Below are 13,269 nucleotides of genomic sequence, written 5' to 3' on the forward strand. Positions count from 1 at the left end.
TGCCCACTATTTCTGTGTTCTCTTCGTATTTCTACATAGCATGTTTTCCACGTGGTTAGGTTTGTCTCTGCCATATAAGAAGCAGAAAGAATAAAGGGGAAATAAATTGTTACTTTGCCTGGAAAGGGGAAGGGAGTTTATGCTAAGAACTGTCTAAGGCTGTAATATATGTAAATCCGCTGCTGATTAAAACCAATTGATTTTCAATCAACGAACACTAAATATGACAATTTCCTTATTTAGATTTACAGTAACTGAGCCCCCCCCCCCTCTTCGTATAGGCGCTTATGTTCTATATAATGCTTATTTTGTAGAAAATAAAATAGAAATGTCTGAAACGAAAATGCAAAAATCACCGGATAGAAAAAAACTTTAATAATAATAAAAAGAAACAAACTTACCAAGGCAGAATACTAAGAATCTTCCTCGTCTGGCCTATTACTCGAAGGTGGAAAAGTAACTTACCTACAAATAATAATAATAATAATATAAAATAAATAAAACGTGTAAAAGAATTATTCTATTCTCATGGAAGAAAAGTCATTTTAATATAAATTTTCACTTGAATTCATACAAATCTTAATACAAAGTACGGTCGCTATGGGACACTTTTGTGTTCCTGGATCCCTGGCTCAGGGGCTATGGTCCAGGCATACACAGGACCACACTATTTTTTTCTGGGAGGGAATTACTGTACCACCGTCTTATGAAAGTGAATGAAGCTCTGTATCAATCTGTATGATCAAATGCTACAATAAAATCTTATTTTAAAGGATAAATTAGCACAAAAATCTCCCTTGTGCTAAAATATATTGATTACGTACACTCTTTGCAATTCTTTGCCTGGAAGGGAACAAGTTGGACCACTCAGATGTATAGAGGTATATACACAAGTTACCAACTTTCATTTTTTGACAAATTTCAAAATTTAAAGAATGAGTCAATGTACCCCTCTAGAAATTAAAGATGATTGCAACAAGGTGCCCACATTCTACGAAAAAGAATAGACTCATCTATTATTCTATTGAATGCAATAAAGCCTAGCATTAGAGCAGAGGTCACCAAACTTACGAAGCTTCTGAAGTACCATGCCGTTTTTAAATTTTAGTGTGAGCTACAAATCAAAACAACTACCAACTTTTTTTGCTTAAAAAAAGAAAGAAACATTTGTTTATGGAGGAATCGGTGGAGGAATCAAGGTTAGCCAACCAGAGTGTTAATGCGATCTACCGAAAATGTCCCCGCGAGTTACTAGTAGCTCGAGATCAACGGTTTGGCGATCAGAGCCTTAGAGCAGCGTTTCCCAACCGGTGTGCCGCGGCACACTGGTGTGCCGTGGATGGGTCGCTGGTGTGCCGCGAGGAAATGAAAACAAAATTATTAATTATATAGCAACCAAATTACAATACAGGAAAAATGTGTATTTTTGTTTCACATTACTATGAACCTCTACAATTGAAAAAATACTGTAATTGTAATATATTAATGTATATACATACATTACTACTACACAGACTGTATTTCGAAAACGATTTTATTAATACTTAAAAATTGTGACGTATATTAACCATGTTAATAAATTATAAGTTTCACACTGTGTTACTTGTCTGTACATTTTTAATGTTCAAAAAAAAAAAAGTATTTATTATTGTTATGACCATTCTTACTTCTTTACTGTTACAGGTTATTTCGTAACTTGAAATTTTAAAATCTCATTCTCCCCTTTTGACAAAGCAAACACACATACAAATTACCTCCATCTGTTTTAAAAGTACAAGAGATTTGTTTGTTTGTTTGTTATTTAGTGATCTTTCTTAGTGAAAAGTTGGATACAATCTTCAAAAAGTAAGTTTATTTTTAAAAGCCTGAGTCCTATATTTCATTGGAATTGTTTTCTATTTTTGAATTAGAATGAAAAATAATTATAATGATTTACGATGGGGGAAAACCAGTGATCGAGCTTTTTTTCTCTGTGAGAAGGTGGTGACCGGTATTTTCTATTTACTACTACTACTACTAATAATAATATATATGAGTGTGCCGCGAGAATTTAAGTTACACCCGTAGTGTGCCGCGAGAAGTGTGCCGCAAGTTGAAAAAGGTTGGGAAACGCTGCCTTAGAGGATAATTTAGGTCAAAAACCTCCGTATCTAAAATTTTGCAATTTTCATAGAAGAAAATGAGAGGAAGCACAAAACTTTCAAGAGGCACATACCATTTTCCTATACTAACCCTACCATATGTATGTATGTATGTATGTATGTGTGTGTGTGTGTGTGTGTGTGTGTGTGTGTGTGTGTGTGTGTGTGTGTGTGTGTGGGTGGTGTGTGTGTGTGTGTGTGTGTGTGTGTGTGTGTGTGTGTGTGTGTGTGTGTGTGTGTGTGTGTGTGTGTGTGTGTGTGTGTGTGTGTGTGTGTGTAGCTTTTTTTTTTTTTTAGTTTTGACAATTTCGAAATTTAAGAAGTAATCTATGCACCCTCCCCAAATTTAAGGGGATGGATCAACATACTCTGCCCCAAAATAGAAGAGTTGTATGATAATATGACGGAGTATTAAAAATGAGGTGAGTTCAGTTGATTTTAACTCCCTTTCAGCAGCGAGCAATATGAGACGTGGACCCAGTGATTAAGGTAGAATCCGAAACACATGAAGCCAACCGGGAATCGAACCCGAATCTCCGACACTAAAGGCGCGTACGCTAACCGCTTAGCCACAAAGGAACTGCGGAGCATTAAAAATATTAGCTGAGAGTACGCCATGTACTCCCCGTTACATTCTTGTCTGCACAACTACTAAACGGTAGAACGATTAAAATACAGAGTTAAAATGTAGAATTTGTCTTCATATTTTTAGCAGTTCTGCCGTTTAGAGTTTATGAACTTTAACAGTATTCTTTTTTCTGAAATTGTGGACAAAAAATTAATGCGTAGTTTTAGGGGTGCACGGTAACTTAATTGGAGAGCGATTATCTTTGGTGCGAGGAGTCTCTGGTTCGATCCAAGATTAAATGACTTTGTGGTCTACAACATTGTGTCCGTTATTTTTTTCGTAGCTCACTTTCATTGGCTTTCTCTACTCATCCGTACGCTTTACCTTGAAACGTAAGACGCTAAATTAAAATTGTAAATCATTTTGTGTTTTTAATGTGTATCGAGCTCTCGTCTCCGGTGCGAGCGAACTTCAGGCCGCCATCCTGAATGAGGTTTTCCTGGGTTTTCCCCATTCACACCAGACAAATGCCGGGGGGGAGTATTTAACGTATAGGTCCCAGGTCGCTTCCTTCCTTCCCTTTCGTCAGATACTGTAGAAATCCTAAATGTGTGTCGAGTTTTATGTACGCGTTGAAATAGTCTTTTTTTATTTTTCGAATATGAAACGTAACAGTATAAACTAGAACAGGGGTGGCCAATACGTCAATCTTTTTGTATCAATCATTATCATTGTTTATAACTCCCTGTAGCAGACTACGAAACAAGTAAGGAGACTGCCAGTACTTTCTGAAATAACAAGTATCTCCTAACAAGGGCGCCCAAGGGAGGGCAAGTATAAGCAACGTTTCAAATATAGTTTCAAATTTTGCTGTAACTAATTTAAAAATTCTATTGGGTTTTCGATATTCCCAAGTACAATTTCCTCTTAGGGGGGAGAGCGCCCCACCTCCCCCCCTGATGGGCGCCCTTGGCTTCCAATCCTAAAAATGTTGCTTATTTCTGTATAAATTAGACACGTAAACTCTTTATTATAAGAGGGAGACGTCTCAGTCCGTAGGTAATTCCTAATATTTAATAAGTCTCTGTAATAGGTGTCAACATCTGCGATTCCTGACACAAATATATGGCAATCTCTCGTGATAATGTGGATAGCATACGAGTTTTTGACATGCAAAATCTGGATTCGATTCCCGGCCCGAAACTTGGTTCGGATTCCACATTAAGTTCTAGGTGTACGTCTCATACTGCAGCGTCATTTCAGATTTTGCTTAGGGAACAAAACTCTAGATGTCAGTAGATTTTCTGGTTTTTCGTTGGTGTTTTATTATCTTATGGAATAAAATGTATTAGGGATGGGCACGTGCGAGTTCGAGCGAGTTTTCATTGACACTCGACTCGACTCGAAAAATTTCCTCCAACTCGACACGAAACTCTACTCTAATTTGGCTCGAGTTTTGAGTCGAATCGAGCCAAATGCTGTGTGTAGTTTCAAGTACTTTCTTCAAGTATCCTACGCAGACAATATAATTATTATGAGTGATACTACATATTATTATTATTATTATTATTATTATTATTATTATTATTATTATTATTAAAATACCGTGTATAAACATGAACGATAGGTGGTTTGTATCTGAATACTAAAAACTTATTCGGTAGTCGGAAGTCTACGAGGCAAGGACATCGTTCACGAAGTTTTGAGTTTCAGTTCCGAAAGAGCAAGTATCCGGGCTCGAACCAAAAATCGTTAAAAGTTACAGGGCGCCGACCACACATGTTCAAAACTGCTTGGTACGGGTTTAGGGTTCTCAACGGCTTGAGCGGCTCGGCTCACAGCTCATTCCCTATCGAGCCGAGCCAACAGCTCACCCACCCAAACCGACACGAGCTGAAACAAACCGAGCTGATGGCTCACCCCAACCGAGCCGCCTCGAGACGATGGCTCACCTGAGCCGAATCGATGCCTCATCTCAACCAAGCCGGCTCGAGCTGTTTGCTCAGTTGAACCGAGCTAAGCCGGTTAACATCCCTACACGGGATAGGCTTCTGCTTCGGCTTTCACCGTGCAGGTCTCATCCTTGGTGCTGAGAACTACAGTATATACTTATGTTAGTGCTCACGACATTTGAGGCTGTCTCGTTATAAAAACGTCGTCTTGTTAATCGAGACGAGGCGAGATGCGAGTAGTGTCTCACCTCGTGAGCAACACTAAAAATATTCCACATTACTGCTTACATTTCTCATAGCTTTCGCTTTCCAGTCTAATCAGACAATGATTTCAAAATGAGTTAAAATGTATACCCATCCCTAAAATGTATAAAAATGTCAAACTCAGGGGGGACAACTGCACCCCCATAGAGCTCTAAATGAGTCAGTAGTAATCGCATGACTTGGTCTCACTTTTTGGCCCCTGGGTCCCTGCCCCTGGGTCCCTGCCGGGGTCAATGACCTAGGGGTACCTAGGACCACCCCCTAAAATTTGGCAGGGGTACATAGGACCCCCCCCCCAGGACCCATGGTCCCTGGCCCGTGTCAATGACCTAGGGGTACTTAGGACCACCCCTCTAGATTTTGGCAGGGTACATAGGACCACCCCTTAAATTTTGGAAATTGCCAAATCTAAAAATTGGGTGTGGTAGCCTAGGACCACAGTATGTACCTCTATCAGTATTGGGTGTCTATGTCGTTCCCTTTTATGAGTAAAAAATTGCCAAAAATTCAAATTTCGGAGGTTTTTGACCTAATTTATCCCCTTGGATGAGGTATTATTACCCTATATGGTTATATGGGCGTATACAGGGATTCATTCCCTTTTATAAGACATGGGTATATTAATGCACCCCTTGAAATTTTTGGGAGGGGTACTTTGGCCCACCCCTTCAATTTTGGAAATTGCCCAATTTCAACATTGGGTATTATAGTACAGGACCCTAATATGTATTATGATAAATTTGGGTGGTCCACCTCGTTCCCTTCTAGGGGTACAAAATTGCCAAAATATAAACGTAAGCAATACGTAGTACCACGTGTTTGGTTTTTGGTCGATTTTATCCCCTTTGATGAGGTTATTATCCTATATAGTTATATGGTCATGTATAGGGGTCCATTACCTTTCATAAGATATGGGTATATTTGTGCACTCCTTTAAAAATTTGGGAGGGGTACTTTTGGCCCACCCCTTAAATTTTGGAAATTGCTCATTTTTATATATTTGGTATTATAGTACGGGACCCTAACATGTATTATAATAAATTTGGGTGGTCCACTTCGTTCCCTTTTAGGGGGTACAAAATTGCCAAATTTTAGTACAACCACGTGTTTGGTTTTTGGTTATTTTATTCCCTTGGATGAGGTCCTATTACCTTATATGGGTGTATACAGGTGTTTATTTCCTATTGTAAGACGTAGGTACATTTGTGCACCCCGGCAGGAGTGCCTTGGCCCACCCCTTAAATTTTTTTTGGAAATTGCCCAATTTAAACATTTGGTATAATAGTATAGAACCCTAATATAGATCACTATAAATTTTTCGGTGGTCTATCTCGTTTCCCTTTTAGGGGTATAAAACTGCCAAAATATAAACGTAAGCATTACGTTGTACCACGTGTTTGGTTTTTTTTTTTTGACCTAATTCATTTCCTTGGATGAGATCCTATTACCTTATATGGTTGGGGGGGCGCGGTGGCTCAGTGGTAGAGCGTTCACCTCTGGTGCTTGGGGTCCCGGGTTTGATCCCAGCCCCCGCCAAGTGAACTTTGTGGTGGACAAACACCGTGCTCGTGGGTTTTCTCGGGGTTCTCCCGTTTCCTCCTACTTTCTTCATTTCACTCATTATCACCGTCTCCTTTAGCAAAACCGGCATAAACATGGGACGTAAAACTTAAAGATTTCATTTTTTTTACCTTATATGGTTATATGGCCATGTATAGGAGTCCATTCCCTATTATGAAACATAAGTACATATGTGAACCCCCGGGAATGGTACCTTGGCCCGCCCCCTTAAGTTTTTAGAAATTGCCAAATTTAAACATTTGGTATCATAGTACTGGACCCTAATATATATTACTACAAAATTTGGGTGGTCCACCTCGTTCCCTTTTAGGGTGCATTTTGTTCCGCTTTAGGAGTGAACCTTGCAATCGTCCCGAGTTTGATTCTTGGAAATGTTGAATTTAACGTCCCCGCGAAAACGGTGAGAGATGATAGGACGAAACATGAACTTACTTGACTGAGGATTGAAGCAGTGACCTCATACAGTAGAGAGACAAGCGCTGAGCCATCGTACACGTGTGTTGATTACTATGCAATAGTCCCGAGTTTGATTCTTGGTGCTAGTTTCAGGAAATGTTAACGTCCCACTTGAAACGATGATGAGAAATGAGAAAACATCATAAACTTACTTGCTTGCGGATTGAAGCAGAGATCTCACATATTTGAGCCACTATGGCCCATTGAGAAGTTCAGTTTTTTGATTACTATGTCATGGTCCCGAGTTCGATTTTTGTGTTAGTTTAAGAAATGTTGAGTTTAACGTCCCCTTGAAACGATGATGAAAAATGATAGGAGGAAACATGAACTTACTTCGTTGTGGATTGAAGCGCTGAGCCGTCGTACTCCATTCAGTGCGAACAGTTTCGCGTATGAAAAGAAGACGAGCAGATTATGTTACATTACACATTTCAGTGCGAGCAGTTTACACTAGGTTTATGTTTCATATAGAAAGATAGAAGATCTGCGTTGTCATCTTTTTACTTCGTGTGCAACTTTGACCTTGAAGAAAACCTTGTTGACTCAGTGCTAGCATTGACGTATACACACAATCTTATTGTTTAGTTGGCTGTATTTAGAGATGAATCAGACATGTAAGGTTGTTGGTTCGAATCTAGTTGTGTTCGCTGTAACTCAGGGTCTGAGCGATACTTACCGAAATTTTTCCAGTGTTGCCAACACTATCAGAATGAATCGATTCATTTAGTCGGAGCAGTTTCGTGACGAAAACAGAATTTTGTTTTGCACACAAAAATTTTTTCTGAAACAGAATTTTGTTTGTACATAAAAATTTTTTTCTGAAACAGAATTTTGTTTGTACATAAAAATTTTCTGAAACAGTTTTTGTTTTGTACACACAAAAAAATTTTCTGAAACAGAATTTTGTTTTCGTACACAAAAATTTTTTCTGAAAACATTTTTTTTTTTTCGTACACAAAAATTTTCTGAATCAGTTTTTTTTTTTCGTACACAAAAAATTTTCTGAAACAAAAATTTAGTTTGATTTTTTTTTTTCGCAAAACATTGATTTATTTTATCGGTAAACTGATTCAGAAAAAAGAAATTGAAATCGCAGTACAGGAAAAAGAATTTGATTTTAGGATGTGAAATAAAAACACAGAATCATGTTTTTGTACATTTATTTTTAGCATGTGAAATAGAATACAGAATTTCTTTTTTCTTCAAAGGAAGACGTGTCCGTGACGGGTACAAATTCTGTAAAGAGAAAATAAAACATATGAATATACATGGTAATATTTATTTTGTTTCCTGTGAAAGAAGAAAAACAGATTATTAACATCGAACTAACTGATCAAGAGAGAGTGAGGTGAGAAAAGAAAAGCAAATGTGACGTACCTGAATTCCTTTTTTTTCTCCACGGGTTTCTGCAAGGTGATGTCATCTGAGGTTTGTTTCCGCTGTGGCCTCGTTGAAGCATGTCCCGTGTTGCGTTGATTCTTTGCCCCGTCTTTGGGAGGTGATGTTGGTGGGATTAGGGGAAAATATGGCTGTTATTCTGTTCTGGCTTTTTTATACCCATAGGGCAATGTCTCGTATGTGTCTGGTATTAATCGGCGTTTTTTATAGTTGAAACTGTACTTCTTTTCTTCAGGTTTTGTGACAAGATGATGATCGTGGGTTCTGTAAATTTTGTGCGGCGTGCTAATGGAGATTTTTTCACTCGATTGATTTATGATCATTTGCTCCAGACTATTGAAATTTAACTTTTGACTTGCAGTATAATTGAGTGTGAATCCACGAATTTTGCATACATAACTGGTTGATTTCGTGTCGGGGTTGTAGATTTCCAAGGCGTACTGTTTTGGGCCACCAGACACGAATTTTTTAATGTATGCTTTTGGTCCAATTGATTCAAGTTCATTTGACATTGAACCAAGAAATACTTCTGGTTCTATTGTGGGCTGTGATGGTCGCTGCGTGAATATTACGGAATCTGTATCGAAATATAATACTCTTTCTTGCAGAAGTTCTAAATATTTGTAGAGTTCCAGACGAGCTTGACACGTTGTAAATGCTCCAAGGACAACATTAGCATTGTGATTTTGTACTGGAACATCATCTTCATACTGCCAATAAAGGTATAACATCGAATCGTTAACAGGTAAAATTTGGTTGACTTTTATGTCTGGAGCAGTTAATTTTTGATACAGTTCTTTGGGGTCGTTAATGATGGTCGTTTGGCTGAAATTGTCTCTTATAGCGAGTCGTCCCCAGAAGGCATTCAAACAGAGCTTTGCAAGACTACGACGTGCTGAATTTGTCATTATATTTGCTGCATCTAAAGTTATGCCTTCCCGTTGTTGTACCACTTGGATATACTGCTGCTTTTCTTCTTCGGTGACGCAATTGGCAGGCCAACCAGAAGCTTCCAGCTTAGATTTCAAAAATGTATTAATGTATTCGCTGAATAATCCGCCAGTCTTGGTTTCTGGATCATATACGGTGATGTCGTAATCCCAAATTTCGTAAATTTCAATGACTTGATACCCAAGTTCAATGGCTTTTTGAATTTCATAGGACACCCATGTTCCTGTTAGACTTCGTTCACTGTCCGAATGTGTACATTCAGAATCTTGATTTAATGCTGTGGCACAGGCAGCACAAAGTGGAAACAACAACTTCTTATTTGAACGAAATGGCAGCACTGGATGAAACACATTTCTGCTAGGCAAGATCTTCAACTTGACCAATCCGTTGACATATTGAATGTCGGGCATTTCTGGATCTCCCTGTAGATATATTCGTGGATGCCCTATTGGATACCGTCCACATTTATTCACATAAGGATACAGGGAGACGATATCCAAGAATTTTATTTCTTCGCCTTCATTTTCATTTGCGACGTGGTACAATTTAATGGCATTAACACGGCCACCATAGAAGCTGTCTCTTGGATTTAATGGTGTCTTATTAGTATAAGGATGTGTGCTTAAAGAAGAGGCCAATGCTGGATTGGATTTTAACACTTGACGAAATTCACATTCCCACATTTCATGTACTTTATATCCCATGGATCGTAATAACTTCATTTTACGCTGTGTTCTCTCGTAGCGATAGTTCATTGTTTCTTCGGAGTTCTCATAAATGGGTTGATCACGGCCTGTAGGGACACATAGAGGACAGCCATGGAATTTGCACCCTTCAAATTCATACACGTGTTCCTCTTTAGTGTCAGGATCTTTGTAGTAACCGTCCAGATGAAAACCAGCAACATAAACTTCCTTTCCTCTCGCAGCATGTTGAATTGAATGGCCCTCTTTTTCTTCCATGTAGGCAAGCCACTGCAAAGCAATCCGTGACTGATTGTTTCTGTGACGGTATCCTCGTGCAGGAAGAATGCTAATAGTATTAGGTTTTAAGAAATTTCGTCGAAATACTAAATTGCACGCACTCGCCAAAGTGATAGCCTCCAGGAAAGGATTGACGTGAGTTTCTTGTTCAAAAGTGGTCATGAAAGATATACAAGCCAATCGAAGTACGTTGACGTCCTGGATACAATAGTTTACCAATTCTTTTTGGAAAATAAACGTATCGTTCTGGTGTTCGTTGTACCATGTCATGAATTTTTTCTCGTTCATCCACTTTCATTTCATCTGCACCATAATAATGGATGTCCGGTAATTTTCCCACATACGTTTGATTTGCAGCAGTATTAAAAAAGTGTGGAAAATATCCTTTGGTCGCGGGTAAATGAAATGCCTTGGATAATTTACTTAAAGCCATTGGCATGAAATTTAAGGAGTCAATAAACGATAAGTGATTCACTTTCATGCTTAAAATTTTTGCTCCGTTCAAGATCAAAGTAGGTTTCAATTCATGTTCTTCCACTAAAGATTTAAGAATAAAATGACCATCATATCCCTTACAGTTATGTGCCAAAGATACAATAAGTTTGATGCTGGGTCGTGGTTGACGTAAATACGCAAGAAAGGCATTGATCGGATCATCTTGAAAAATATGTTCTCGCTGTCCACAAACTTCACACGGATGATGTATATCCTCATCTTGAACACAGTTGTAACATACTTGTTGGGCCACCAGTAAATTGGGCTTATGAATGAACGTGTCTTCATCGAAGAAAGTATCCTGTGTGGCTTCGATATCATAGAAGACAATCATAGCTTTCTTGGCATGTAACACTGATGGAACTCCAGGCTTTAATTGAGTCGTATCAGGCTTCATGTAGCATTGGTGGGTAGACGTAACGTGTTTATGGCACACATTACAAAAATAATCAGTACAATCATGTTTTCTTTCCCCTGTATGGACAAACGAATAAATGCGTAGACATTTGGAACACTGTTTCACCATCTTGCATATTGGTTGGCCTTTATGGTATGGTACAGTCAGATGATTTGTATAGCATGTTTCACCATAAAATTCACGATTGCATTCTAGGCACTGCTTCTCCGTATTGGTCTTACTGCATGGCGGTTTCTGCAAACATTTTTCACACATGGCCGAACAGTTCTTGACGTGTGCATTACGATGATCATATTTTTTATGGCATGCAGCACAATAGTAGTTGGTAGAAAAAACCGACGTTAATGACGTGATGATGTCATAATGAGAATTGATGCACATTAAATTGATTGGAATCTTGTCTTCGCCACCCGGTCCTTCATACAGAATATCTTCTCCGGAAAAGCTGGTGTACACGGTAAGTTTATAATTTGTCAAGTAGCGTTGCAATTGTCGTAATTCTTCCACGGATCCCCCATGCTCTAAATTCACTGATGATCTGGACAAAAGTTCATGTACGGCTGGAATAACAACACACTTTCTCTGGTTGTGATATTGATCGTAAACTTTTTTATTTGTATCCTTATATTTCTTTAGGCCAATAGCAATCACAATCGCATACGCTAAACATTTCTTGTCGGTGTTTTTTACTCGTAGAATGCCTTTCTTGCACTTTAATAATTCGTCGTTTGATAAAAGACCTCGACGCACCAATCCAAATCCACGGGGCACATCCACATGATGAAAATGGACAATGAACGGTTCGTTCATGAGAAAACTATCGTTACTTTGAAGGATGCGATCAAAGGATGCCCATAAAGTCTCCAGTGTCAAATTACTTGCATGCCGGAAAGATAGATAAAACGGTTTGTTCTTCTCATCGTGGGATAAAATCGATAATCCAACCATCGATGATTCGTCGACGTTTTCCAATAAATAATCCAACATCTGTTGAAAGGAGGCCTGAACCCACTCCACAATATCGGTGCCACTGGTCGGAGCATTAATTTGAATTTCCAGCATTCGTCCTTCAAGATTAAAACGCCGATAATGTCTATTGATTTCTCGCAAGACAGTAAAGCCAGAAGTAGCCATATTCAAATAGGGAAAAAAGGTAAGGTAAGCAAAAAAAGGAATAGGCAAAGAAAAACAAATATCTAAAACGAAAAGAGAAAAAAAAGCACGAATTAAAATTGAATTCAGAGATCACTACATTATCAAAATGACTACACGATCAATCCTAAAAGAATGATCATATCTCAAATAGTTTTACTGTTAAAATTTTTATTGTCGTCATACTGGAAATCAAACCCGGACCAACATCAACATGTAAATGACCTAAGTTTCTGTAGTGATAAAAAGAATGAATGAAATTGTTTTTCTAACTGTGCTGAAAGAATCATTGTAGTAAGCATTTTTTCCTCTGACACTGAACTTTAAAACATATGACGAACATGAAACGAAAACAAAATCTCATGCGCTTGCTTTTCTCGAGCTAAGGCAAGAAAGACTCGGCGGGAGATCAGATCCCACATTAAACTGCAAGTCCACGTCTCACGTTGTAGGGAACAAATTCGTGCGTAGTTTCTTTGTTTACTTTCAGAAACTGAGCTAAGTGGTTAGCGTTACGCACCTCTGGCCCGGGTTCAACACCCAGTATGCGATCAGATTCAACATTAAGCTGTATTCCTAGCCCCCCACTACTGAAGGGACGCTAAAACCAAAAAATCAACAAATTTCTCGTGCCTACTTCTAATGTGTGGGATGTGGCCCGGGTTCAACACCCAGTATGCGCTCAGATTCAACATTAAGCTGTATTCCTAGCACCCCACTACTGAAGGGACGCTAAACCAAAATCAACAAATTTCTTGTGCTTACTTCTAATGTGTGGGATTCCTAATTCGATCCCCGGTCAAGTTATTCTTCCATTTGCTAAATATTTCATACTAAAATAAAACAATGATAACAATGTTATCCTCATGCAAAAAACACTCCATTGATGTTAAGAAAACGCAGTCGATAC

The 13,269-nt window shown here is 38.5% G+C and overlaps 2 protein-coding genes across 2 annotated transcripts in view; both read right to left on the reverse strand.

Moving 5' to 3' along the window:
- Window positions 1-423: 423 nt before the first annotated feature.
- LOC145666292 (uncharacterized) overlaps window positions 424-13,269 on the reverse strand; it is a 326,989-nt gene continuing 314,143 nt past the window's right edge. The window contains exon 2 of the mRNA XM_081733368.1: window positions 424-465. Within this exon, the coding sequence (XP_081589494.1) occupies window positions 439-465 (27 nt within the window). The 3' untranslated portion in view covers window positions 424-438. The remainder of the gene's footprint in view (window positions 466-13,269) is intronic.
- Window positions 8,022-10,544, reverse strand: LOC145666290 (uncharacterized). The gene is made up of 2 exons (XM_081733365.1): window positions 8,340-10,544; window positions 8,022-8,198 (listed from the first exon to the last, which is right to left on the reverse strand). Exon 1 carries the CDS (start codon window positions 10,454-10,456, stop codon window positions 8,495-8,497), a length of 1,962 nt encoding a protein of 653 aa, XP_081589491.1. The 5' UTR covers window positions 10,457-10,544; the 3' UTR covers window positions 8,022-8,198; window positions 8,340-8,494.

Source organism: Thermobia domestica, chromosome 12 (genome assembly GCF_964235325.1).
Source record: "Thermobia domestica chromosome 12, izTheDome1.hap1.1, whole genome shotgun sequence".
In the NCBI taxonomy this organism is placed as follows: Eukaryota; Metazoa; Arthropoda; class Insecta; order Zygentoma; family Lepismatidae; genus Thermobia; species Thermobia domestica.